The 27,820-nt window shown below is 33.4% G+C and overlaps 3 protein-coding genes and 1 non-coding gene across 4 annotated transcripts; 2 read left to right on the top strand and 2 right to left on the bottom strand.

Annotated features, from left to right (window-relative positions):
* The first annotated feature begins 4,453 nt into the window (after positions 1 to 4,453).
* On the top strand, positions 4,454 to 8,578 carry LOC126678877 (probable LRR receptor-like serine/threonine-protein kinase At1g63430). The gene is made up of 13 exons (XM_050373790.2): positions 4,454 to 4,875; positions 5,099 to 5,237; positions 5,495 to 5,566; positions 5,654 to 5,797; positions 5,900 to 6,040; positions 6,252 to 6,362; positions 6,434 to 6,498; positions 6,614 to 6,868; positions 6,955 to 7,160; positions 7,277 to 7,409; positions 7,498 to 7,655; positions 7,923 to 8,138; positions 8,221 to 8,578. The coding sequence occupies exons 1-13, from the start codon at positions 4,791 to 4,793 to the stop codon at positions 8,464 to 8,466; spliced, it is 1,971 nt and encodes a 656-aa protein (XP_050229747.1). The 5' UTR covers positions 4,454 to 4,790; the 3' UTR covers positions 8,467 to 8,578.
* A 281-nt stretch (positions 8,579 to 8,859) lies between these two features.
* On the bottom strand, positions 8,860 to 11,963 carry LOC126677965 (RNA-binding NOB1-like protein). Its single transcript, XM_050372787.2, has 5 exons — positions 11,564 to 11,963; positions 10,276 to 11,392; positions 9,678 to 9,846; positions 9,357 to 9,476; positions 8,860 to 9,243 (listed from the first exon to the last, which is right to left on the bottom strand). The coding sequence occupies exons 1-5, from the start codon at positions 11,889 to 11,891 to the stop codon at positions 9,097 to 9,099; spliced, it is 1,881 nt and encodes a 626-aa protein (XP_050228744.1). The 5' UTR covers positions 11,892 to 11,963; the 3' UTR covers positions 8,860 to 9,096.
* Positions 11,964 to 13,359: 1,396 nt separating this feature from the next.
* On the bottom strand, positions 13,360 to 14,984 carry LOC126676647 (actin-depolymerizing factor-like). The gene is made up of 3 exons (XM_050370888.2): positions 14,859 to 14,984; positions 14,320 to 14,585; positions 13,360 to 13,828 (listed from the first exon to the last, which is right to left on the bottom strand). Exons 1-3 carry the CDS (start codon positions 14,859 to 14,861, stop codon positions 13,678 to 13,680), a joined length of 420 nt encoding a protein of 139 aa, XP_050226845.1. The 5' UTR covers positions 14,862 to 14,984; the 3' UTR covers positions 13,360 to 13,677.
* An 8,428-nt stretch (positions 14,985 to 23,412) lies between these two features.
* On the top strand, positions 23,413 to 23,519 carry LOC126679613 (small nucleolar RNA R71). Its single transcript, XR_007640904.1, has one exon. It is a non-coding gene; the product is annotated as a small nucleolar RNA R71 (small nucleolar RNA).
* The last annotated feature ends 4,301 nt before the right edge of the window (positions 23,520 to 27,820 follow it).

A 27,820-nucleotide genomic window follows, 5' to 3' on the forward strand; every position in this document is an offset into this window, starting at 1 on the left:
AAGCACATGGCCACTATTCATGGCAAAAGATAAGAGGAAGGTTGAGGACCTCTTCCTACAACAACAAATAAAAAAAAACATCCAAATAAAATAATTCAACTTGCCTTATTTATGCCTCAGATTTTAAAATAATACTCCATAACTTAGGTCATAAAAAATATATCATCGTATTAAATTTGCAATAAAAAAAACAATACATTATAATTCTTGTATAATAAATTAATATCACTGTTGTGATTTTATATATATTATAGCATGGTCAATATACCTAATATTATATGCAGTACTTGGAAGGATTCGGACTGGATTGCATTAGTATGGACTTTTTATATACAAGCTTAAATTTGAAAACTCAATTCATAACTGATGTTTATTATTATCCACGACCAACCTATTAATTGGTTTTTACGAGTTCATATCGAACTTTTCAGGTCTATATAAATTTTTAGTTGGAAATAAAAATTCAGACTTGTTTGTAAAAATCAGACGTCTACAGATTCGAACTTAAACCGAATTTAAACAAACAAAATTGATTGTTCAATCCGACTCAAGCAAGTCGGAGCGGCCCAGAGGCCAATGAATACCTCTAATGATCAACAGTCAAAATATATTACTATATTTTTCAAACTAAATATTGTGTATGATTATTTAATATTTGTATGTATTTAGTCAAAATTATAATGGAGAATAGAGCTATAACCTCTAAGTACTAAGGTTGACAATTCTTGAGTTGACCCAATGAAAGTCTGACAACTCCCCAATTCCTAATGAGCTGAATCCATGTGATTATGAGTGTGTAAAATCCGAGCAATATGAACCGAACCAAAACAAAGAATTAACGGTTTGGTTGTTCTATTGTAAATATTTAAAGAAATTAGTTTGGTTTGTTTAAATTTTGAAAAAACAAAAACTGAAATGTGTCTTATAATTTAATTTTTTAAAACAATGTGTCTTTATGTATTTAATTGATTAAAATGCAATATTATAATTTATCGTAGATTTAATATCCATTAAACTTTTATTTTTATCTTTAAATTTTAAACGAAGGAAAATTATTTTCGTATTGCGGTTAAACCAAACCGAAATTTACTCTTATTAAGTCAGTCTAATTTTAATAGTTTTTCAAAAACTAAAGTGTTTTGATATTTTTATAATCAAACCGAACCACTTGATGCAGAACTAGATGTGATCACTCAAAATCAAAATCATTAGACCATCTCCAAGGGGAGTCATCAAAATGGGAATTGATGACTCCCCATCTCCAAGGGAGTCACCAAAATGCATTTTGGTGACTCCCTCACACTCTCTTTCATCAAAAATGGTGAAGGAATTTTTCCTTCACCATTTCACTTTTTGAATAAAATAATATGGTTAATTTACACTTTAATACATATAATTTATAGTTGTATTTAATTAATTACTTACTTATTAAATAATTTAACGACACAATGATATAAAAATATTACATGAATAATTTTATAAAACAATAACATAAAAATCTTACATTAATAATTTTACGAGACAATTAAAAAAATATTACATAATTAATTTTACGAGACAATAATATAAAACATTACATAGATAATTTTACGATATAATAACCTAAAAACAAACATACTACGACATTACATAATAAATAAAATAGAACACATATTCTATCAATAATCTGGTAGATTGGTATCGGATCCACCAATATTAGTAAAATAGTCACCAAAAGTATTTGAAGTAGAGGATGATTGTTGAGCTCTTTTTTGAAATATTCGCCTGTGTTCGGCTTCCCAATATGCACGCATATTTGGATCAACAATTGAATTCAACATGTATTATAATCGCGTTTCGCAATTATTGCGGGACCTTCAAGATTTTGGAAAAAAGATGTGCTACATGATATTATGACAACATGTATTATCATGCATAACATGATAATCGAGGACGAACGGGATCTTAATGCAACAATTCAAGATGCAATGGAAGTACCGGTACCAGATGAACCGGTTGAAATAGCAGTGGATGGTCATATTCGATTCCAACAATTTCTCTCAAGACATCGACAAATTAAAGATAAAAATGCTCATCTTGAACTTCGCGATGCTTTAATAGAGCATTTGTGGATGAACCATAGTCATTATGAGGATTGATTTATGTTTTTGTTAATTTTAGTTTTTTATGTTGTGTTAATTTAAATAAATTAATGTAATGTTTATGTTAGTTTTTTTATTGTGTTAATTTAAATAAATTAATGTAATGTTCATTTTAAATAATTTTAATATAAATTAAATTTTATAAGATATCATAATTAAAAAAATTAATAGCAATTTATTTTTTAAAATATGAATAATACTATAATTCGGATGAATATGAGCATAAATAAGTTTGTGGGTGTAATTGGTAAAAAGTGTATAAAATGTTAAGAATTAAAAATGATTATTATATTAAAAAGTAAAAAAGTATGTTTTTTGGTGAAGAATTTGGTGATGACCATTGGAGTGAATTTGGTGAAAATTCACCAAATTGAAAAATGGTGAGGGAAAAATGGTGACTCCCCTTGGAGATGCCCTTAGGCTCCTCCTGCCTTTAAAAATACTCAAAAAATTTAAAAACTTTTTAGTCTCTTGCTTGGAAGCATTGCAAACTTTACTGTCTATAATTCACTAAACAAATGAAATTCAAACTCATGCCAAAACAGAAAAGGTTTAGGTCACCAAGAAAATAGTAAAATATCTTTTGAGTAAACATAATTATTTAGGTGTACATGTAAAATAAAGTATAGTATGGTCCCAATATTAAACAAGTTGTGCCCCTCCAATAATGTGTATTTTTATTTAGCATTGTTTTGTAGGCAAGCCATTGATATGGTAGTTCTTATTGTCTAACTATGTCCAATCTTTTATGGCTTTTGGTCTTTCTTTGATTCAATATTTAAACCCTAAGGAAGATTTGGAGGTTGCATTTGCTTCAAATAGATTATATTGTTACCTATGTATATGGTGCAACAAATTTCAATGCTTCAACAATAATTAAGAGATATATTTTATATATTTACATTAAAAAAAATAAAAGATAAGATATTTAAACCAAGAATATTAATAGCTCATTAAAAGCTTTTAATTAGTGTTGATTTTTTAAATTAAGGAAATAATTGTATACAACGAAAGAACTGTATAATTTTTTCCTGTTCTGACTAAATTTCATCTGATCATTTAGTTTTTTTTATCCTCTCAGTAGCTCGATTTGTACCGTCTACTAAAACTAATTTCCCTATAAACTCTACTTTATTCTCTTGAAAATTTACAAAAATATTTTTAAAAAATTTAAAAATTTCTGACAACAACCCGGACTAAAACCTACCTCAGGCTGAGTGTAATGCCGTCCCTAATTGTATAATTGATCAAATTAAGGATGTAAAGGAGCTTTTTATACAAATTTGAGGATGTAAATTTGAATTCAGCTCACCGATGATTTCAAAGGATAAATGCAAGGGTGAGGTTGAGAATGTGGTGCATAATTATTGGCGTAAATGCCGCTTTTAAGGGCCCATTAGCATCTGAGTGCTTCTATTGCTTAATGTTCATGTGCTAATGATGCTTTATTAATTACTATAATTAATTACTATTAAACCCATTTTTTTAACCAAAGCATTAATTACAAGTACATAAAGCATGAGATTGCGAAAATATAATTCACTTAAAAGAAAAAGAAAACAAATATGCCCGCACGAGTTTGGTCTAGTGGTCTAAATTTCAGCCATCTGGGCGCCAAAAGTTGTGGGTTCGAACACCGGCTACACCCTTTCTTAATATGGAGTGGTTGAGGTTGGGTTGCTGGCCATTATAGCCCGGATTTACCAAGTATGTGGGCTTACAGGCGGTCCACATCCCGGGATTTGACAATAATATTGAGTTTCGCCTCAGTAGAGTGAGTCCTCGTCACCAAAAAGAAAAAGAAAACAAATACATTCTGAGTGTCAATTTGTTACAATTACAAAAATTAATCCAAACTTCAACTTAAAATTTCAATTCTTTAATAAAAATTTAGAAGAGAAATAAATACTTCAGTGAAACTGACTTTAGGAAAATGACTTGAAACTTGATGGAAGAAGACATGCCTTGATAGCATTAAATAGAAAAATAATTTACATAATATTTTATTTTACACAATCATATCAAAAGAATTAAATAAATACTTTTTCATACTAAACAAACTATAAGAGATTTACTAATTTTAAACTAGTCTAAATTTTTTTAGAACAGCAAAGTCAAAAAGGCCTATTCAATTCAGTAAGATAATCCTGCCTAAATGCAATAATTAGCAATAAAATCAAAATTTCAATTTTATAAATTATTTAATAAATAAATACCAAAAAGTCCCATAAACAATTAGTAATTAATAAAAATGAAAATAAAGCAAAAGCAAAAATAAAAATAAAAATAAAAACCGCCATGCCATCTGTTATCAGCATGAATTAACAGAACAACATTCTGTTTATCAAAAATGCAATCTTTTTTGTTGAATTAAGCAGTAAGTAGAGTAAACAAAAACCTGTCTTTGAATCCAAGTCTGGACTTTGTTTTTGTTTACTTTATCAAGAATCTTTAAGTGAGAGAGCTTTTGCTTTCATGGCAACTCATTCTAATAATACCCATTAAAATTAAACACATTTACATTCCACTATTTAATCTTTACAACTTTCATTTCTACTACTTTCTTGAATTTCTTGGGTTTTATTTGCACTTCAAGAACAGGGTTCTGATAATTAAAGAGTGGTGTGGTGGACATTTCTTGCTGAGAAAATGAGATTAAACACTCCATTGCAGTTTCTTTTTGTGGTTTCTTTTGCTCTTTTCATTACTTGTGAGCCATTTCCTGAAGATGAAGGTATGAGATGCTACTTTAATTATCAGATCTTGATTCTTTATGCTTTTAATATTTTTAAGGCTAAATTTAGTGTTGCTAGATTTTATCCTTCTTGGTCCAAAATTACTGTGAAGTAGACTGTTAGTTACTAGCATTATTACTTAAGCAAAAAGTTTGATTTTGTTTCAATTAGAAAAGTTAGTTTCTTGGTTCTTTACTGAGTAGAATGCTGGATTTTGTGCAGTTGCTGCACTAACAACTTTCAGGGAAGCTATATATGAAGACCCGCTTCTGGTTTTGTCCAATTGGAACGCTCTAGATTCAGATCCCTGTGACTGGTCTGGCATTGGATGCACTTTTGCTAGAGATCATGTTATGAAAATGTAAGATTAAGATATTGATTTTTCTCGGTTGCCTCGGGATTGCTATGCTGCTCGAGAACTTATCGAATTCGTACATTTCATTATTTGGTGTCCGTTTCCAAAAACGCTTCTAAAAATAGTCCTTTCGCCTTTTTCAATTTGAAAGTTCTGGTTTTGGTGTTTTTGTTTTCATGCCTACATGGATGTCTAGGTTCTTGAACTTCATGTTAGGTTGGTCTGTTCTAGGTGAATGATGTTGCTTCTTTTTGTTCTGACAGAAATATAAGTGGATCGTCGATAAGGGGTTTTCTTCCCCCAGATTTAGGTCGGATCACAAGCTTGCAAGAACTGTATGTCCTTGAAATCCTCAATCTATGCTGTGTTCAGATTTGATACATTCCATTTGAACTTTGGTTTGTTCTGGTTGATGTGTGTAGAATCTTACATGGTAATAATCTGATTGGGACAATCCCGAAAGAGCTGGGCGTGTTGAAGAACCTAAGGGTCTTGGATTTGGGAGTGAATCAATTGACTGGTCCTATCCCGCTAGAGATAGCAAAATTAAACAATGTTGTGAGAATGTAAAAGCTTTTCTACTGCTCTTTAGTGATTGAAGTTCAGTTTTAATGCTTGGCTTGCAATGCTGGACTTCGTCTTAATTTAGATGTACTTTGTTGTTATAGAAATCTTCAGTCCAATGGATTAACTGGGCATTTGCCCCCTGAACTTGGCAATTTGAAGTATCTTGTGGAACTTCGGCTGGATAGGAATAGACTTCAAGGAACTGTTCCTGCGGGCGGCAATTCAGATTCTACACATCGAATGTAAGTAGAATCTTTCTAATCACATTGATGGTTGCAATTGCTCGTAAGCTTCTGAGATTTTTCATAAATGTGAAACGTTTAGCTTCTTGTCTTAGTTTGAAATCACGGAGACAGAATGATTATTGAACTGATCACACAAAGTCAATTTAATCCTTGGTTTAATGATTTTGAATTTGTTAGAATTCTTGATTATCATTTGTGTATTTTTCAGGTTGGTCTCAAACTCAACTGGCTTGTGTCGAGCATCTCAGTTAAAGGTGGCTGATTTATCATATAACTTCTTTGTTGGTAGCATACCTAAGTGCTTGAAGTTTCTTCCAAGGTACATGTCATTCCATTTATTGTGCTGGCTGTTGTTTGTTCTGTAAATTTATGTTTTCCTCTGTAATGCAGCACGAGTTTTCAAGGGAATTGTCTCCACTATAAAGATCCTAAACAGCGGACTGTTGCACAATGTGGTATGTATAACTTCTTTATCAGCTTGTATTATTTTAACTGTGGGTGGAAAATATCAAATGAGTTTTGTCTTGTTTAATTGCATGAGATCTTATGCTGATGAGCCTCCTGTTTTAGGTGGCACGCCACCTGCCAAAACTCATCAAACAGTCAACTCTAAGCACCGGCCTCCTGAAAATGTATCCAAGCAGCATCAGGGGACATCAAAACCTGGATGGCTTTTAGCTTTGGAAATTGCAACAGGAACCATGGTGGGCTCTCTTTTTCTCGTTGCTCTTTTTACGGGTTTGCAAAGATGCAATAGCAAATCTTCTATCATTATTCCTTGGAAGAAATCAGCAAGTCAGAATGACCAAATTACAGTATACATAGGTTTGCTTCCTTGCTCATTGCAGTAAAAAATTCAACAGCATTTATTTGAGAGAATTATTTAGTTTTTTTTTGTTGATTCTATACAGATTCTGAGATGTTGAAAGATGTTGCGAGATTCAGCAGACAAGATCTTGAAATTGCCTGTGAAGACTTCAGCAATATTATTGGGTCTTCTCCTGATAGTGTGGTTTACAAAGGCACCATGAAAGGCGGACCTGAGGTTGCTGTTATATCTCTTTGCATTAAAGAAGAAAATTGGACAGGCTACCTTGAGCTCTATTTTCAGAAAGAGGTAATTACAGTTACTGCTCAAAGAATAACACAAAACTTCTAAAAAGTAATACAAAATTCAAGAAATGAAATTTTTGTCTGCCGTATTCTAAACATTTAGTTTATATTTCCATTCAGGTAGCAGACTTGGCAAGACTAGACCATGAAAACGCTGGAAAATTGCTGGGATATTGTCGAGAGAGCAATCCATTTACAAGAATGCTGGTTTTTGAATATGCATCTAATGGAACTTTGTATGAGCACCTTCATTGTAAGTCAAGTTTATGTCCTGGGATTTTAGTTGAATGTTGTTTTATATATATAGATGAAAGCTGAGCAATTAGTCTGACTGCAAGCAGATGGAGAAGGTTGCCAATTATCTTGGACAAGGCGTATGAAAATTATTCAAGGCATTGCTCGCGGGCTCAAGTATCTTCATACCGAACTAAATCCACCATTCACCATATCAGAGCTTAACTCTAGCTCTGTGTATCTTACTGAAGACTTTTATCCCAAGGTACATCAAATTCCTCAATTTCATTCACATGGAAAAGTGAGGAAATTAATAATATCTGAAACGCAAACGTAAATAATGCCTTCAAATTTCATACTCCTATCGGAATGAGTAAATAGTGGTTTTAGACCATGACAATTGATAGGCTTGGCTTAGAATATGTAATCTTTGGTTCTGTTCTTCAAGGTTATTATCATTTTTGGACAGCAGATTACGTTTTCTTTCGCACGATAGCGTTTAAATAGAAAATGATTCTACTACCCATTGCAGCTGGTTGATTTTGAAAGTTGGAAAAGTATTCTTTCAAGATCAGAAAAGAATTCAGGCTCAATAGGTAGCCAAGGTGCGATCTGTATACTTCCGGATTCAATGGAAGGACGTCGTCTCGACGTCCAAGGAAATATATATGCTTTCGGGGTGCTCTTATTGGAAATAGTCAGTGGCAGACCTCCATACTGCAAGGACAAAGGATTCTTGGTGGAATGGGTAAATAAAATTAATTTCCTTCAAGTTCATTTTTTTGCACAATTTCTTTTCAGAAATGTAAAAAAAAATCAAACTTGTGCAGGCCAAGGAGTTTCTTGAAATGCCAGAAGTAATGTCATATGTTGTGGATCCAGAATTGAAACATTTCGAGTATGAGGATCTTAAAGTCATATGTGAAGTGGTGAACCGGTGTATCCATCCGGAACCGACAAAGCGGCCGTCTATGGAGGAAGTAAGCAGATTGCTGGAGAGTAAAATTGATACATCAATGTCAGCTGAGTTAAAGGCGTCTTCTTTAGCATGGGCAGAGCTTGCATTATCATCATGATTTTGAATTGATCAAGAGATCAAGTGAAGAACTAACAACTTGTAAAAAGAATGAGATATAGTATATAATTTGTAATACTGAAAAAAATTAATCAATCATTTTTTTGTTTTCATGGAGTTGAGAATTTTAATTGTTAGTGCTGATTGTTGTAAATGGTTGTAGCATGAAACTGAAAAGAAAGGTTGATTTGCTTGATGAAGTTTATTTTAGATAAAATAATTTTATATATACATAATTTGGTTACATAATGACTCAACTTTTTTTAACTTTAATTGAACAAAAATTTAAATATGATTATCCCAAATAACCAAATTGGTTTATCATATTGTCAAAATTATGGAAGTATAAAATTAATCTGACTTTATTATATTAATTTTTATTTGCACCAGAAAATGAACCCTAATTGTGTATTAACTGAAGATAAGTGTTTAGTGTCTTGAGCAGAAAAGTTTGTAGACATCTGGTCTTCATTTACATTACACAAAAGCCATAACAAAATTGTGCTCATCCCTGCCAAACTTGCACATCAAATTTTATGTCCCAGCGCTAGTATAAAAAATGATGTATTGTTATGAAACAAGGAACATAAATTCTAAATGACACGCACACTAAATTATGCAAAAATTTGCATCAATTCTTAGGACGGGAGTAGTGATTGTCGTTCGGGTTCCTCCTTCCACTGAAAACAGCCAACGCCTTCCTCACCGGTGGCTGGAAGGGAGATCTTTTATCAGTATGGTGCCGAAATATATCATCTGCAGCAAACAAGTCATCCCCCTGCATTTCAAATTTTAATACAGGTTGCTAAATCACACCATATGATATGAATAAACAAATCTACTGATACAAAACTTTTCAAAAATGATGAGAACAAGAATTAGATGGACAACCTCTTTTTTCACTTTCTTCTTTGTCTTGGGATAAAGAAGTTTGTGGGGGAGTTGATCTTCGCGCAGAATGAGATTCTTTGTCATTGCGTCCCTTCCTCCTTGTGGTGCAGGCAGTGAGAACTGCATGGAGCAAAATGTTATTGCATTTAATAAGATTTCAAAACACAAAACCAAACAGATGACAATTGTGCTACACTCAGACAGCACATGCATCAACCTTATACTCAAAATTGGAACCAATACACTAGAATAGCCGAAATTCCTACTATTTGCTCGTGTAAATCTATTTTCACCTCCTTTTTTATTAGGATAAATACTTACTTTTGTACCACGCAGACTGATACGTGGGCGACGGTCTGCCATAACGATTCCATTCTCACCCACAGTAATAGCAACCTTTCTTAAAGTGCCACCATTTCCACACTTTGGACAAAAGATTCTCCCAATTTCAGCAGTCACAGTATAGCACGCATGACATTTCAATATCCACCTACAAATACAAGCATCTTAAAGATAAGCAAAGCAATTGTGACGGCTAAATATAGAAGATTGCAGATCAACTAAAACAACAATTTCTCCTGGATTTGGAGCTAATTTAATGTATGCTACCTCATTCTCAGGGGTTAGAGAGGGGGCACTTGCAACGTGCAGTCAAAACATAATTCCACCAAATCATCAAAAATATTACTCCAACAAGAGTTGAACTTAATGTGAAGGTATTAAAGTAATATTGTGTTAGCTCAAAGCAATTGCTTCATATTTGGTCTAATATTAGCAAAATCGTAATTAATTACAATTTCTTAGTATTACATTTGCTCCAATAAAATACTTAAAATTATCAAAAATGCTTTTTCAGAGAGAAAAAAAAAACCTTAGCCTATTGTTTTCACAGCTATATGGTTGCGTATTAATTGTATACCTGTGCAGCTGGCGGATTTGCATTCCTCCAGGTGCCAGCAACCGTAAGCCCATTTGCAGAAGTACATTTTGCATAGCATAATCGCTAGTCACACAAGCAACACTGGACTCTGACAAGGACCTAAGCATCCAGCTCTGCTCACTATTATCATCATCACCATGTGCCACATCAGCACTTTCATTGGTCTCACTTAAGATCTCCAAGTGCTCTAGTTCTTCATTGGCAATATCAGCCTCACCTTCTTCAAAAATAGCATCTGTATTAGTGTCAGCTGAAGCTTCTAGAACTATGTTATCAGAAAAATCATGCTCTGGTGAAGTGCTAGTCACTTCATTCCCTTCTTGAAGAGCTTCCAATGAATGTTCTTCCAGCCTCATTTGATTGAGGATTGAACTGAGATCTTCATCATCATTCTTCACCTCACTCTCCTCAGAAATCCCATTATCAGCATCCATTGTTTCTAACTGTGGATCTAGAATAGTAGTTTCATCAACATTGTTGCGGTCCACATGTTTATCCAGATCTTGCTGGCTATCATTTTCAATCAACGCCTCATTATGCTCACGTCTAGCTTTCCTTCTAAGAAACCTTCTATGAGTACTTCGACTAACAGCAGGCAACCAGTCACCAGCATTATCATCAAATTGTCCCTGAGAAGCATCAATTCCATCCGCTACAATCTTCCCCTCAATATTTACCTCCTTTTTCTTCGGTGGATATCTCCTATGCTTTCTCAAACCATGCTCAACATCTTCGTGATTCTCAGAATGCACTTCACTCCCCGAAACCATTGAACCAACTTCAGATTTATCATCCACGGGAATCGTATTCAAGCTCATCTCTTTCAAAGGAAGAATCCTCGAATTAACATTAGGTCCATCCCCAGATTCCTGTTCTAAATCTTCCCACTCTTTCAAATTCGGAACATTAGAACCCCAACCAGGCAAGTCCTTCTCGGGAAGCCTCTTCACCTTAATTGTGTGAATAGGAGGCGGGGCATCTCTAATTTGTTTCGTTCCATGAATTTGCGCCTCTAAGGTATAACTCAAGGCAATAAGCTTAAGATCAACATCTGACAGGGTGTGCAAGTCACCCGTCGCCCTTGCAAATTTAATAACTGCCGCGATAATTAAAAACCATCAGCAATGCAAATACCATTAAGTAGTAGCTAATCTAGTTCAAATTTACATTAGCATCGACACTACCAACACAGTTAATTAAACTAATTAAAATTTATCACTAAGCATTAGCTATACAACAAAATTAAATATTACATAAATGCCACTACCTTTATTAAGGGCATCACTGGAAGGCTCCAGGGAGTCGATAGTGAAGGGGATAAACGAGAGGCGGTGACGTGTCACCGGGTCGCGAATCTCGGCGAGAACTTCAGGGACCGTAACGAACTTATCAGCTAAATTATGAAGCCTTTCGCCGCCTTCTATTAAAGCGTTGGCGTCAATTACTGCCATTGATATACCTTTGGATGATTTGCAGCTCTCCACGAATGCATTATTTGTGGGGTTTAAGCTGGTATTTGGGGTTTGTTGTGGTGGCGGTGGTTTTTTTACTATGCTGCTCCAGCATGATGCAGACGGTGGCTGTGAGGTGTCCATTGTTGTTGATTAGGGTTTTGCAGAGCAATGAAGGAGGAGAAAGGAGTTGGGTTTAGTGTGAATTTTATAAGGGATTAAGTATTGGAATGGTGTTTGAACTCTTTGCGATTTACAGAATCGGTGCCTGAATTTGTTATATTTCTTGTCAATTAGTTAGCAAAGTTTCATAAAAGTCATTACTATTACGCTTTTTACAAATTTAACCTCAGTAAAATATTTTATTTTATTTTGATAACATGAGTAAAATATTGATTGTATCAATATAGATTCAAAAGTGGTTTAGTCGATGTTTTACATATATAAAATTGGAACCAATAATCAATTCACTCTCTTAACTTGGCACGAAAAATTTAAATTTCTCATTAAATGAAAGCACAATTTCTTCTCTGACGACGGCGAATACGGAGGCGGCGATTTTCGGTAGGAGAAAGGAGGGCGGCGGTCAGACAATTAGAATGGAGCAGAGACGCAGTCGGAATGAAGATGTGAATTGATCTGATTTTGCATAGTAGAGGGGTGATCTCTCAGTCTCTTTAGGTGTTTTTGACCGATTTTATAAAAGTGTAAGTTTGTTTGATTCACTTTCACAATCTTGAGTTATTTTGATCTTTCGTGCCAAGTACAAGAGGTGAACTGATCTTTTGTTCTATAAAATTGGATCGCATCTCATATGCTTGATCTAATTCTAGTAATTTTTTATTTTTGAGATATTGAAGGTTCCATGAATAATATGTATTTTTTACTCAACAAATCGAAAATAGTTCAACTACTGTTAGTTCAATTATTCCTCTACAAAACCAGCATAGTTGTCTTTAATTTAATGAGAAATCTAAATCCTTCAAATTCCAATTGTCTTTAATTAAGCACTTGAACTAATTTACCATTTTTGCCCCTTTTTTTGCAATACATTCGAGCAAATGGTTAAGTGGTTACGGAGAACGTCTCAAGACAAAGAGTTGTATGAATGAGTAATCTGCATAATTTCATCATTACATTCTTCGCATTATCGTGTTGAAAGCTTAATTATAGACAACAAATTAAGTACTCTTCTTGTCACGTTTAAAAAGTCTATTACCTCATTTTTAAATGTCCTACATAAAAAGTCAATATTATATGCTATTATTCGGAATTTTCTTTTTTGTTCGTTCTTTTCTTTTTAAAATTAAGGATTAAACATTTTTAACTTTTTTCGGTTAATATAATTTTTTTATCTTGTTATTTATAACCTAATCTTAATATGTATTATTCAATTATCATTAATTATTGAAATTATTAGCCTATCTCAAGATATTTATCAAGGTTAGGTTACAATATGATGATATTGAAATGTTTGATTAAAATTGACAAAAGAAAAAGAAAAGAAAAAAATGAATAGCAAACTACAATTAAAATGTATTTATCAAAATTAAATTAGAATTGAGAGAATAAAAAAAAATTAGAATAAACACAGACCACATATTTATAACAATGATGGTAATTCCTTGCTAAAATTACAAAAACTCAATAAAAATATTATATTGTATGTCTTTAAAAAGAACGTTACAATCAAATCTACATCCCAACTAAAAACCAAGGTGTAAAGAATCATTCACAATGGCAATGGGATTTGAAAATAAATTTCTATCCAACATTGTAATCTTTCATGAAGTAATTTAGCAAAGCAAAGCCCTAATCTTACCACAGGCTTGAAGTGTGAAAATTGAAGAAAAATCATGGACAGCTAATTAAGCATATTAAATAAAATGCATGTTCCTGTTGTTGATCATCTCGCGTCGCATTCCATAAATTAGATAGCTCGAGATTTAACAATGTCAAAACTCATCTCGCTCGGGTCTGTAGCCTGCAATTCGACTTGAACGCCATCAAGCTCTCTCCTGAATCGATCCTTTGAACTTGCATACAACATTTTACTTCTTACTTTTGATGTATCAGGAGACCTAAATAGAACATTTATTTTTTATATTAAGATCATCAATTATAAGAAATGATAAAATAAATTAATACATTCTTATGACAAATTGGTCCATTAGTTTTATGATTGAGTCAATTATATACAAATAGCAAATATAAAGATAAAGGATATAATTGTCCATGTTGTATTTTTATCACAAACCAATCCATATTGGAGAAAACATTTATAAGAAAATTGATAATGACATGAAATACTTTTAATATCCAAATATTAATTTCTATTAATTATTTTCCAACTGTACACTAATTTGTCTTAGAACTAACTTAAGAGACTAGATATATTCTGTAGATCATCATTTTTTTTATTTAATGCTTAGATATAATTAATATAAATTACAAAATCACTAAATCAAACCAACAATTCTTTTTAAGATCTATTTGTTAATTTTGTCATATTAACATATCAATTCGTTGGTCCATGAGAAATAAAAACAACAACAACAAAAAAGTTACGTACCATGCAACAAAGAAAATTTTGCTTTTCTGAACATTCTCGTTGGTAGTGAAATCGAGATCATAGACAGCATATCGACATTCATTAGCCGGTAAACTAGCCGTAAAATCGTCGTAAGTCTGTTGAGGTTGCCCAACCGTTTCAACTGTCACTTGTTGTATCTTCTCTTCAATCTTGAACACAATAAACCTATAGATTCTTTTTGCTTTTAGCTCCAAGAACTTTAGCTTGCACTCATCATGAACAGCCATTCCCGACGATGCGTTCGCCTATTCAACAAACGCAATTATATTATTAAAAATATTATAACATGATAAATAATTTCAATAGGATTTTTAATATTTTGCAGATTGAAACATAAACTTTATTTTTTTATAATTTGAATCACCCGATTGGAAATCAATCAATCAGTGTTAATGTGAAACGTCATAATCTATAAATAAAAAACACGATAAGATGAGTTTCGACATCAACATCATCAACACAGACTAATCGAACTTTCAATTGATAATTCGCATAACGTAATTAAGCAATAATTTTACCATTTTGTCGACCAAAAGGAGATTAGAGGAAAGGTTAGTGAAATGTGAAAGGATTAAGGAGATGATGAGAGAGTTTGTAAGAATAATAAAAAGGAGAAATGGGAGATCCTGGTTTTGAGGGCATATGAATGGTGAGAATTTGTAGAATTTTGTGGAGAAAATGGAGGGTCTAATTTGCTGTTTTCAGCTTTAAGATGATTATATCCATTGATTCCACGTTCTGATTTGTCAGCTTTCTTTGTTCTAATTAATCTTAATTGCCTATTTTTGGTCTCGGATGCTTTGCTAGGGCATAACCTAATTCAGGAATACAAAAATAGGTCAATTAAATTATTATATTTAAAGAAATTGATAAACATATATTTGATGATTAATTGTGTTTATTTGGTCCAACAATTTTGCATCTATGATATCAAAACAATTAATTTAAAAGATGACAAGTCTAGTTTATAAAAAAAAAATTGATATCTTTTTTTTAGGTCTAATTACTTAAAAACCATCCAACTTATAACTTTTTTTCATTTATACAATGACCTTGGAAAATTTTCAATTGTACCATATTTTCAATTTTTATGTTTCATCTCTAGTACCCTAATGAGTTTAATTGCTCTATTTTCTTTTGAAAAAAGAGTTTAAATTAGTCCTTCATTTTTAACCTATATTCTGATAAAACGTTAATATTTATCATTTATGTATCTTGTTTTTAATATTTTTATCCTTAAATTAATTAAATTATCAAAAAATTTAATTTTGTGGTACAAATGAAACATAAAAATCGAAAATAGGGTACAATTGAAAATTTTACTAGGTCATGGTATAAATGAAAAAAAGTTATAAGGTGGGTGATTTTTAAGTAATTAGGCATTTTTTTATGAAAATATAATTTGATATCTTTAGTTACATTGAAGACAAATCAGTTCATATATTTGAAGAAATTCATAGCTTTTTTTTATAATAATATTCAAGAACTGATAAATTTGATAAGTATTTTGTGAAAATGTTCTGATTTTTCTCAAATTATGGACAATTGTTTTTGTGAAAATTAGTAAAGGGACTACATTTTGCTTTTAACATAAATTATGAAATTATTAAACCAACTTATATTTGTCAATTTCGTCATACTTTTAGTATATTATTTATTTCCTCAAAAATAATAGTGTTATAATTTCAATAAATTGCATACCAATATTTTATTTCAATTAGTAATTCACTGATAATGTATTATCTGTATAGAAACATTATGTTAATTAACACAAGGCCATGTTAAGTTAGTATTGTGTATAACTTGGAATTTTCTCAAGTTCAAAATGAACTTGAAGAGGTCATGTTCATGATTTACACCTACACCGTTCATTATAAAATGAACGGTGTAGATTAATTTGATTAAAATTATATTTTTTAATCTACATCGTTTATTTTGTAATGAGCGATATAAATCGTGAACACAGAATCCTAATCCGTATAATTTTAATATGCGAGGATGATGATGACAAGTTTGATTTTTTGATATTTATGGGCAGACCATATTTTATCATGAACAAAATTTGGATAACGTTACCAACCAAACTATTTCTGTTTAAGATTTTTTGTAAGACATATTGATATTATGTTAGTTCAATTTGAAATATTTGTGTAAGATTTTTAATTAGGTCAAATAATTGAGTGAAATGCACGAAATAAGTTATACTATGATTAATATATGACTGTCAATCATTTAACATAATGATGGGTTTATGTCAAAAAAAAAACATAATGATGGGTTTATGTCAATTTAAATGAACCTTATGTTAAGTTCCAACCTCTTTTCCCCCTCTATTGAAAAAAAAAAACATAAAAGAGTAAATAGTACTATTTAAATTTTTGGCAGTAGGGAATCATCAAACGGAAACGATTGAAAATTAAATCGAAGCAAACTAAACTAAAAACATTCTTTTTATTTATTTATCATAAATATTTTAAGTATTTCATTTCATTTTATTTTTAAAATTTTAAATATAAAAAGTCAAAGAAATCTAACTATATATAATATATATTCTCTAAAATTATACTATTTCTCATACTATGGTGTATAAAACTTTATAATTTGACTAAAATTTTATCAATAAAGTTATTATTCTCTATTTTTTAATTTTTTTGTCTTTAATATTTTTTTTAAACTTGCTCTTTTAGTTTAGTGAAATCTAACCGAACCGAAACTCATCTATTCCGGTTGTATTTTAATTTTCTTTAAAAATCAATCAACTTTCATATTTTTACTTCCGAAACTTTAAATTGTAAATTATATTATCTCGGTAATCATTACTTATAGGACATTATTGTCAACTACGTAAGGTAATCCTAAAAAAAATGAAGGTAACGAATCGCATATTATCTCACTAAAATTAGATTTGAGAAATCAACATTATACCTTTTCTTTTTAATTAATCAGAGACTTTAATTTTAATAAAAACTTGAGAAGTCTATTGTTGGGCTATCTTCTTAAACAAATAAAATTGTGGGATAAAACAATCTATTTTTCATTAATAAGATCTAATTATGAAAAATGGGAAATTAATTATGTGTTGGTAAAAATACGCAAGCATACGTATGCCAACTTGTAATACAGACTGTGAAGTCCGGATATCGTACCCACAGAGAAAGCTTCTAAATACAACCAGTTAGGAGACTCGATTTGGATAGTTGAAAAGATATTTTTGTTTTGTTGTGTAAATTAAAGACAAAATTAAACTAGTGTAAATTAATAAACTAAAGCTGAAATTAAATTGATGTTAAACAATAATAGGTAAAGCAGGGATTATTTACTTTCATTATGCTGTTCAATCAGATTGGAATATGGATTTGGTTGTTTTACTAAGGTTCAGGCTAATCGTAAGCACCTAAAATTCTCTCTCGAGCAATTGCAGGCAAAAACAGTCAATTAAACAATCAATAGGCAACTACTCACTCTCGTGTTATAATTAACCTAAATAATTAATTGATTGATGTTTGTGAAGCAAACCCTAAGAACACGTATTTGTCAATTCACTCTCGTGCAATTAACTCCTACGTTCTTAATTATATTGGTCTATTTCAGTTTTACTCTCTCAAGCTAAAACCAGAACACATGACAATGAATAAATTAGCTAAATAAATTCAAGCATTAAGAACAATAATTAAAACATAGTAATAACAACAACCCATAAATCCAATTTATTTAAACAGGCATAAATCCCATTAATAATCCCCACGATGGGTTTAGTTACTCATGATCAAAGATAAACCAACAACATAATATATGGAATTCATAATTGATAAGATAAACAATGAAAAAGATCTCTCTGAATTATCGTACCTTATTTGCATAAAAATCCCAATATAATATCGAAGAATAAAATCCAGCTCAAAGAGTAATCAAATCGAAGAACGATGAACTAATACTGAAAATAAAACTAATCTAGTGTTTTTAGTCTAATAGAATGGTAAACGAACTAAGCGAACCCTAATTATGCTGTAAAATCCACTATATATACCCGCTGTCAGCCTTAAACTCGTATTTTGGTGAAGTCCCAAAGTTGCCCCTTCATAACTTTGACAGCGGAACGAAATAACGAGGACAGAAACGGTATTTCAACCAGTTCAGCAGCTAGGCGCGATGGGAAGCGCGTTGCGAGGCGCGTTGGTTCCCATCGCGCCTTGCTTCAAATATCACTTCCCTTCAGGCGCGATGCGAGGCACGGCAGAACCCTCCATCGCGCCTTACTTCTTTCATCGCTCCTCATGACCAAGATTTATACTTCAAGCGCGTTGCGAGGCGCGTTAGCACCCTCCATCGCGCCCTACTTCATGCTCTGACTCAGTATCGCTTAAATTTCACCGTTGGCTCCAATTATGTCCAAAACTCCGTGAAATCTACGTGGTAGTACCTGAAACGCTCGAACAAGAAATGAGACCCAATATGCATAAAAATGCTCACTAAACACACGTAAATAACTCGTAAAACAACGGTAATATAGGAGTAATTCTACTCCTATCAAACATCCTCACACTTAACCTTTGCTTGTCCTCAAGCAAGAAACGAATCATGCTATAGCCCAAATCAAATAGAATGTCAATAATCAACAAGAAATTAACATTTTTCAAACCCATATAGTGATGAATCAATTAAATCGTGCTTTTAAAACCGACAACACAAAGAGAATATAAACCAAGCCAACTTACTTAAAATTACGACATGAATCAATGCCACCAAGAATACTCAAACAAGTTCACTCATACTCGAACCTAATACGTATTGTTCAACAAAGCATGCAAACTCACCAAAAACAAAGGTAACAACCGTTTTAGTCCTATGAGCAAAAACAACAATGCTTGAATCGTAAAATCACATGGCAAAATAACTCACAAGGTACACTCTAACACTCATGTGTTTAAGGGTTCAAAAATTAGCACTCAAAATTGAAACATTCTAATCCTACCATAAGCTTGCCTGCAATCCATCATTCCACTACTCAGTCGAGTCAAAAACACAAATCAAAATGGACTTTGTTCGGGTTGTAATGGGGTTTAGGCGAGGGTATGGTACAAGGTAAAAGAAAGGGTAAACATGACTTAACAAACCAACATAGATCAAAGGAAACCAGAAAATTAATCACATTAGCTCTCTAAATATACAATCTCTCATTCTCTCCTTTTTTTTTATTTTCTCGAGTTCTCAATTTTTTTTTTTTTTTTTTTTTTTTTCAACATGTCCTTTTTTTTTTCTTTTTAAACTCAATATTCTGATTTTTTTTTTCTTTTTATACATTTTTTTTTTCTTTCAACGCTTTTGCTTCCCGTATATATTTTTTCTGAACTCCAAGAGACACTAATAATCACAAAAATCAAGAGATCATCAAACAAAAAAAAAAATCACGAGCTAGGATGTTACTACATCCTCACACTAGTTTCCTGCAATGTCAATCAATTTGCCAAATCAATCAAGGTAGAAAGTGGAAAGATGAGAAAAGATAAAATGTGTGTAAAGTGTGTAAATAAACAAAAATAAGGCTAAGGCTCAACTTGGGTAAACTAAAGATAAAAGGGTAGGCTATTTAAGTGGTCTAAAGAAAAGGTGAATCCTAAATGCCATTTATCATCTCCATGTTTTTCAACTCAACTGTGCAATATGACAACGGAAAACAGGCAAGTTCTAGAGAATATAGACATGCTTCAAACCACACAACAAGAAATATAAGCACAAAAAAAAATATATGCTCCCATAGGCTCAAAATCTCACAAAATTAGTCGTGTGTTCACCATGTAATTCACTATATCAAACATTGCCATTATTTACTCAAGTTTTCAACAATTTGCACCGTTGCTCAATCCTAATTCACATGCCAAATTTCACAACAATTATCAAATTACAAGCATTTCATTAAACTCGAATTTTCACCCTAGTCGCAATGACCCATGTCGTCAAAATCAAGTAAGAAACACTTAACTATATTCTCCAATTGTTGTCAACAATTAAAAGCACATCTAACTTATTCATCACGTAGGGGAAAGAAAAATGCTAATAATTCTGAAATCATGACATAACAATTATCCTTAGGCTATTTAGGACTAAACAAACATCAAACATGAGTAGATAATAAGGTTCACAACCATAGACTACTACAGACATAAACATAAAGACAAACATAAAGTAAAGACATGACAAAAATAAAAATAAATAAGACACACACAAGACACAACAGAAAAACAAAATGTTTTCTCCCACCCTCACACTAAATCATGCATTGTCCCCAATGCACCAAAATAAAGATAAAAATAAAATAAAACTCAAAAAGTGAAAGAGTGAAAAGGAGAAAAACTCTAGATGTCCTCCGGCGGTGGCGATGGCTCGTGAACCGGTGATGGATAATCACCCTCCGGATGTGTCATTTTTTTTTTTCAAAGAGGCGCGATGAAAGGCGCAACGCGACGCGCGTTGAACCCATCGCGCCTCGCTTCTCCTTGTTTCACATCTTGCAGGTGAGGCGCGATGACTTGCGCGTTGCGAGGCGCGTTGAAGTCATCGCGCCCTGCTCCGCCCTTTTTTTTTACCAACGGGCGCGTTGCGAGGCACGTTGCTTCCATCGCGCCTTCCAACGCGCCCTGCTGCTACAACTGCCAAAAAACTGCGTTTTTGAACGCGGAAGACCCGAACCTGAACATCACAAACCACGAACACCCTGGAATTAATCTGAACTAATTAAAATGAAAATAAAACGATGCAAAACTAATAAAACTAATATAAAACCAAAAATTTAAGAAAAATCAACAAAATAAACTAGAGAGCAAAAATAAAGATAGATTTTTAGAATTGCTTCCAAAAACCGCTTGTTTAAGGTCACTAGCGTTGACCGTATAACACCTGACTCAGTTCGGAGTATCGGGAGTGTCATACTCCCCTCCATTGTCAGTTGACAATTCCGAATATGGTTTGCACCAGTGTGCAAGGACTTTGAAGACTTCTCCATTTGCGCCCTCCAATTCTACCAAGTCAGGTCCAATGTCACGCCGGAGTTTGAAGGGACCATTCCACTGTAATATAAGCTTGCCTGCACATGAACGCACTTGAGAAATATTCAGAATGACAAGCTTACTTACATTGGTGTTTCCGGTTTGCATTGGATCAATGCTACTCGCCTTAGAGCAAAATTTCAACCTCCACCCTGCCCATTGTTTGGGTTTACCCTTTCGCGGTTTGGCTGAGAGTGGAGGTTTCGAGGGTGCTCTCTTTTTTACTGACTGCGCAGGCACACCACAAAAAGTCTTATACAGTGGTTTTTCTTTGCTTGATGGGTTGAATTCTTGAGATGTCATAGGACAATCTAAGTACAACACATCCTTCATGCTCTCATTCTCACTCTCCTCCACACAGTCAATTCTCATGCATTTTTCCTCACTTCTCACGCTTCGCACCCTTTTGGTCATCTCAAACTCTACACTTTCATCCTCTAATCGCAGAGTCAACTTGCCTGCATTCACATCAATGAGAGCTCTGCTGGTGTTCATGAACGGTCGTCCGAGAATTAGAGGGCACTCCTTATCGATCTCATAGTCAAGAACGACAAAATCCACAGGAAATATGAATTTGTCGATCTTAACTAAAACATCCTCCACAATTCCATATGGCTTTTTGACAGAGTGGTCAGCAAGCTGCAACATCATGGGAGTGGTCTTGACCTGTTGATCACCAAGCAGCTGTCTAAACAAAGAAAGGGGCATCAAATTTATGCTAGCACCCAAATCACAAAGACAATTAGCAGTTTCTAAATCACCAATAGTACAGGGAACAGAAAAACTCCCTGGGTCTTCGAGCTTTGTAGGCAACTTGCTCAAACTGATTGAACTGCAATTCTCTGTAAATGGAATCGTACTCTCGTCCCAGCTCCGCTTTTTCATCAGAATGTCTTTCAAGAATTTGGCATAATGCGGCATCCCTCTGAGTGCATCCGCCAGGCTGATATTGATTTGCAGCTTCTTGAAAGTTTCTAAGAACTTGTGAAACTTCCAAGTGTCTTGTGGCTTCTTCAGTCTGTGTGGAAACGGAACCTTAGGAACATATGGTGGAGGTGGAGTATATGGTTTTGAAACTTGTGATTCAGTAGCACCACCCTCACACTGCTCCTTCTCTGCCTCTACTACAACCTTCTCTACATGAGGTTCAGGCAACACTTTTGAACTTCTCAGTGTTATCGCCTTGACTTGCTCTCTCGGATTTGCCTCAGTAGTGGATGGTAAACCCCCTTGATTTCGAGTCTGAAGTGCTTGGGCCATCTGCTGATTCTGCAACTCAAGATTGTGGATAGTGGCAGCATGATTCCTCAATGTTTGCTGCGTCTCTGCTTCATTCTTCAACATTAACTCCATCATCTTGTCCACCTTACTATAAAGAGACTCTCCTTGCTCTCTTTGCTGAACGCCAGGTGGATGCTGAGGCCTATTGTTCTGATGTTGGAAGTTTCCATGATTCTGGACGTTGCCCTGATTCTGTTGTGGCCCTTGTACTCCTTGAAAATTTGGACCTGCCTGATTGTTGGCATTACCCCCAGTATCCTTCCATGAGAAATTCGGGTGATTCCTCCATCCTGGATTGTAAGTAGCAGCATATGGATCATTGCCCTGTCTTTGTCCTCCCACAAAATTGACCTGCTCATTGAAAGCATGTCCCATCACATAGCAGTCATTTGCCACGTGGGTAGGATCTCCACATACTTCACAGCTACTCTGAACTGCAGCAACACTTCCCATAGTCATTCCTGCAGCTTGCCTCATAAGAATATCAACCTGAGCTTGCAGTGAGGCATTCTTCGCTTTCAGACTCTCCACAGCTGGATCAACACTGACTGCCATTACTCCTCTTTGCGCAGGTACTTTTGCCCTCTCGTTTGGCCAAGTACATCCATTTATGGCCATCTCATCTAATAGGGCAAATGCCTCATCGGTCGTCTTCCTCATTAGTGACCCTCCTGCAGCTACATCTATAGCGCTTCTCCCCAACTCAGTTGACCCATTGTAGAAATTCTGGATCAGATTCTCTCTAGTGATGTGATGATGAGGAACTTTCCTCTGCATCTCCTTGTATCGCTCCCACGCTTCATGTATCGATTCTCCATCGTGTTGCTGATAGAGCATAATATCCCTAGTCAGCTTTGCAGTCTTTGCCATGGAGAAGTACTTGCTCATGAAGGCTTTTGCCAAATCTGACCAATTGTTAATCCCCGCTCTAGGCAATGCATGGATCCACTGCTTCGCTCTATCCCTCAGAGAAAATGGGAATAAGCGCAGCCAAACTTCATCGTCTGTCATGTTGCTGAGCTTGAATGTACTACACACCTCCAAAAAATCGGCGATGTGTTGATTCGGATCTTCATTAGGTAGCCCATAAAATTGACAGCGCGCTTCTATCAGCTGAATGACACTTGTCTTGATCTCATAGTGGTTTGCTAGTACAGGATGTGCAAAATAACCATGAGTAGTGTTGCCCACAGTTGGCTGAAAGAACTCCATCAATGTTCGTACTCTCTGTCCGCCATTATTCTCTCCCTGCACATCCTGCAGATTTTGCTGATTTTGTGGGGGAACTCTATTATCCACCACAGGATTGAAACCAGGTGGGATACCATCTTCGTCTGCCATATTCTGATTCCTTTGAGCTGATTTTCGGACACTTCGCTCAAAGGTAGTGAGATCTTGTTGAAAAGGTTCTAGCGGTAGTCCTTTACGTCGTGTATTATGCATACACTATGAGAAGGGTACCTGAAACAACACAAACAACAAAATACCACGCGTAAAACAAGAAAAATAAAAACTAAAACAAGCCAAGCTATCCTAACTTAGATGTTAAAGATATGCTTTCCCCGGCAACGGCGCCAAAAACTTGTTGGTAAAAATACGCAAGCATACGTATGCCAACTTGTAATACAGACTGTGAAGTCCGGATATCGTACCCACAGAGAAAGCTTCTAAATACAACCAGTTAGGAGACTCGATTTGGATAGTTGAAAAGATATTTTTGTTTTGTTGTGTAAATTAAAGACAAAATTAAACTAGTGTAAATTAATAAACTAAAGCTGAAATTAAATTGATGTTAAACAATAATAGGTAAAGCAGGGATTATTTACTTTCATTATGCTGTTCAATCAGATTGGAATATGGATTTGGTTGTTTTACTAAGGTTCAGGCTAATCGTAAGCACCTAAAATTCTCTCTCGAGCAATTGCAGGCAAAAACAGTCAATTAAACAATCAATAGGCAACTACTCACTCTCGTGTTATAATTAACCTAAATAATTAATTGATTGATGTTTGTGAAGCAAACCCTAAGAACACGTATTTGTCAATTCACTCTCGTGCAATTAACTCCTACGTTCTTAATTATATTGGTCTATTTCAGTTTTACTCTCTCAAGCTAAAACCAGAACACATGACAATGAATAAATTAGCTAAATAAATTCAAGCATTAAGAACAATAATTAAAACATAGTAATAACAACAACCCATAAATCCAATTTATTTAAACAGGCATAAATCCCATTAATAATCCCCACGATGGGTTTAGTTACTCATGATCAAAGATAAACCAACAACATAATATATGGAATTCATAATTGATAAGATAAACAATGAAAAAGATCTCTCTGAATTATCGTACCTTATTTGCATAAAAATCCCAATATAATATCGAAGAATAAAATCCAGCTCAAAGAGTAATCAAATCGAAGAACGATGAACTAATACTGAAAATAAAACTAATCTAGTGTTTTTAGTCTAATAGAATGGTAAACGAACTAAGCGAACCCTAATTATGCTGTAAAATCCACTATATATACCCGCTGTCAGCCTTAAACTCGTATTTTGGTGAAGTCCCAAAGTTGCCCCTTCATAACTTTGACAGCGGAACGAAATAACGAGGACAGAAACGGTATTTCAACCAGTTCAGCAGCTAGGCGCGATGGGAAGCGCGTTGCGAGGCGCGTTGGTTCCCATCGCGCCTTGCTTCAAATATCACTTCCCTTCAGGCGCGATGCGAGGCACGGCAGAACCCTCCATCGCGCCTTACTTCTTTCATCGCTCCTCATGACCAAGATTTATACTTCAAGCGCGTTGCGAGGCGCGTTAGCACCCTCCATCGCGCCCTACTTCATGCTCTGACTCAGTATCGCTTAAATTTCACCGTTGGCTCCAATTATGTCCAAAACTCCGTGAAATCTACGTGGTAGTACCTGAAACGCTCGAACAAGAAATGAGACCCAATATGCATAAAAATGCTCACTAAACACACGTAAATAACTCGTAAAACAACGGTAATATAGGAGTAATTCTACTCCTATCATTATGACAGTCACCAAATTTTAATTTTTTTTTTATTTCAGTCGCTAATTTTTTTTTTTTTTTAGTTACTGAACTTTCATTTTTTTATTTAATTTTTCCGGCCAAAAATGTCTAGATGGCAGCATAATTTTGCTAGTTTTAATTTGAAAATTGATCACAGATGATCTTAGTTTGGAAATTAGTTTTTAGCCCAAATTATGTATACATGACAAGTTTTTAGGTGAAAATAAATGAATTTCGGTTTATTTTCTGCCGGAAAAAAACAAAATATAGATAAACTTTAATGACTGAAATAAAAAAAATAAAAATTCAGTGACTGTTATGATCAATTAGCCATGAAAAAACAGTGAACTCACTAGTCATAATTAACAATCAAATTGTAGGGGAGGGGAGGGTGCTTGGGTTTGAAGGCTTGGGAGTGATGGATAACGAAGTCAGTCCTCATATGATACAGCCTTTGCATCCTCACCTTTGTTTGGAGTAAAATTTACCCACAATCCCTCTACTTTCTTATTTTTATCATCAAACTACCTTTTCTCAATTTATAACTATCTTTAGCTATAAAATTATACAATAACAAATAATAATTGTCCATTTTACAGCGTAAAAAAATACGGACTTGGACGCCTATAATACATCTCATTTGACAAGTAAAAATCACGAATATAAAAAAAGTACTACCAATAATATTTACATTGATTTTTTTGCTAAATATAATTGACGTGTATTTTTTGTATTTATTATTTTCATTTACTATAATAACAAAAAGTTTCTAGCTATCATTTGAAAAACCATGAATTTTATAGATTGCAATTTGAAACAAAATGATTTTAATGGAAAAGATACGAAAATCCAGGAACTGTGAATGGAAGTAACCCCTTGTTGACTTTTACGTGTTTATTCAATATAATGGTTGTGTCGTGTCATGTTTATAACAAGACATTGAGCATTTGTAACTGTAATTTTTTTAATTTGTATCATTAATTAATTTTCTAACTGGCTAACGCATCATTTTTTTGTTGCACGAATGACATACGACGTAACCGTTGTATTGTATGGTTTTCCTGACTTTTACTTGCAGTGTCTGTATTGTATTGTATTGTATTGTCAATTTGTCATCCACCATGAACTGGCAGAGGCCAAACCATGAGTACTGCTTCTATTCCAAGTTTTCAACTCGAAACTCTGCAACTTGTATTGGATGATATCATCTTTTCTTTGGATGATATAATTCTTTCCCTTGGTAGCTTCTTGTTCATGACATTTAAAAGAAGGTTGATGCCAAACTAATTCTTAAACTTAAAATACATAGGTGAGTAGCATTATGTTAAATGGAGGGTTCAATTATATATATATATATTCACGATCCTAATTCATCAAAATATTCTCAAAAATATAATGAAATTATCATCACATAATTTTATCTTACAGAATATGGTAGATCAAACAAGTATGCATCCATAAAAAAAATCAATTTTTAGACAGATTATTGTTCTTTTTGAACTTATTTCTTTTTCATTATCGTTTATTAGTCCTTTATATAAAATTTAATAGTAGTTGTTAATTTCAACAATAATGGAAACGATTCTCTTATGTTCGACATTTTTTTAAAGGAAATCTTATGTTCAATGCGAGTAGGTTTGTGAATATTATTAGTATTGCACTATTGCCTAATGATGCTAAAAGTTCATTTTTTTATATTTTTATAATATAACCAATTTAAAATAAACTGTAATACTATTATTATTTTATCCATTTGCTTTCTATCAATTTTTTACAGGGCAATGTCATGCTGGAATTTCCAATCACGTGATTTAATTATACCAAAAAGTTAAAATATTTTGATATTTTTGTAAATTTGACCTATATCGATTATTTCGTTGCAACAGTATTTTATTTTTTCTTAAACCAATTTAATTGCTCAATTTTTATACTAATTTTGTAATTATCAAAACTTGTTTCTTAAAATTTTAAATTTTAACTCCTAATTTAAAATATATTAAAAACAATCTTAAAATTTAATTTTATATTTTCTAACTTTCAGAGGTTGGAGTAAGTTTGAAAAGAATAATGATAAAGAATTATTGATTGAAAAAATGCATAAATTCATAAAAATAATAA

This window comes from Mercurialis annua, linkage group LG4, assembly GCF_937616625.2.
Source record: "Mercurialis annua linkage group LG4, ddMerAnnu1.2, whole genome shotgun sequence".
NCBI classification, from domain to species: domain Eukaryota; kingdom Viridiplantae; phylum Streptophyta; class Magnoliopsida; order Malpighiales; family Euphorbiaceae; genus Mercurialis; species Mercurialis annua.

Bases quoted from the DNA above. Each gene is read 5' to 3' on its own strand.
- LOC126677965 (XM_050372787.2), bottom strand. From the start codon at position 11,891: ATGGACACCTCACAGCCACCGTCTGCATCATGCTGGAGCAGCATAGTA. The intron at 11,393-11,563 runs GTAGTGGCATTT...TTATCGCGGCAG, and splicing joins CAGTGATGCCCTTAATAAAG to TTATTAAATTTGCAAGGGCG. The intron at 9,847-10,275 runs GTATACAATTAA...TTGTATTTGTAG, and splicing joins CAAATCCGCCAGCTGCACAG to GTGGATATTGAAATGTCATG.
- LOC126676647 (XM_050370888.2), bottom strand. The intron at 13,829-14,319 runs GTACGTAACTTT...TGTTCTATTTAG, and splicing joins AAAATTTTCTTTGTTGCATG to GTCTCCTGATACATCAAAAG.
- LOC126678877 (XM_050373790.2), top strand. From the start codon at position 4,791: ATGAGATTAAACACTCCATTGCAGTTTCTTTTTGTGGTTTCTTTTGCT. The intron at 4,876-5,098 runs GTATGAGATGCT...GATTTTGTGCAG, and splicing joins GCCATTTCCTGAAGATGAAG to TTGCTGCACTAACAACTTTC. The intron at 7,161-7,276 runs GTAATTACAGTT...ATTTCCATTCAG, and splicing joins AGCTCTATTTTCAGAAAGAG to GTAGCAGACTTGGCAAGACT.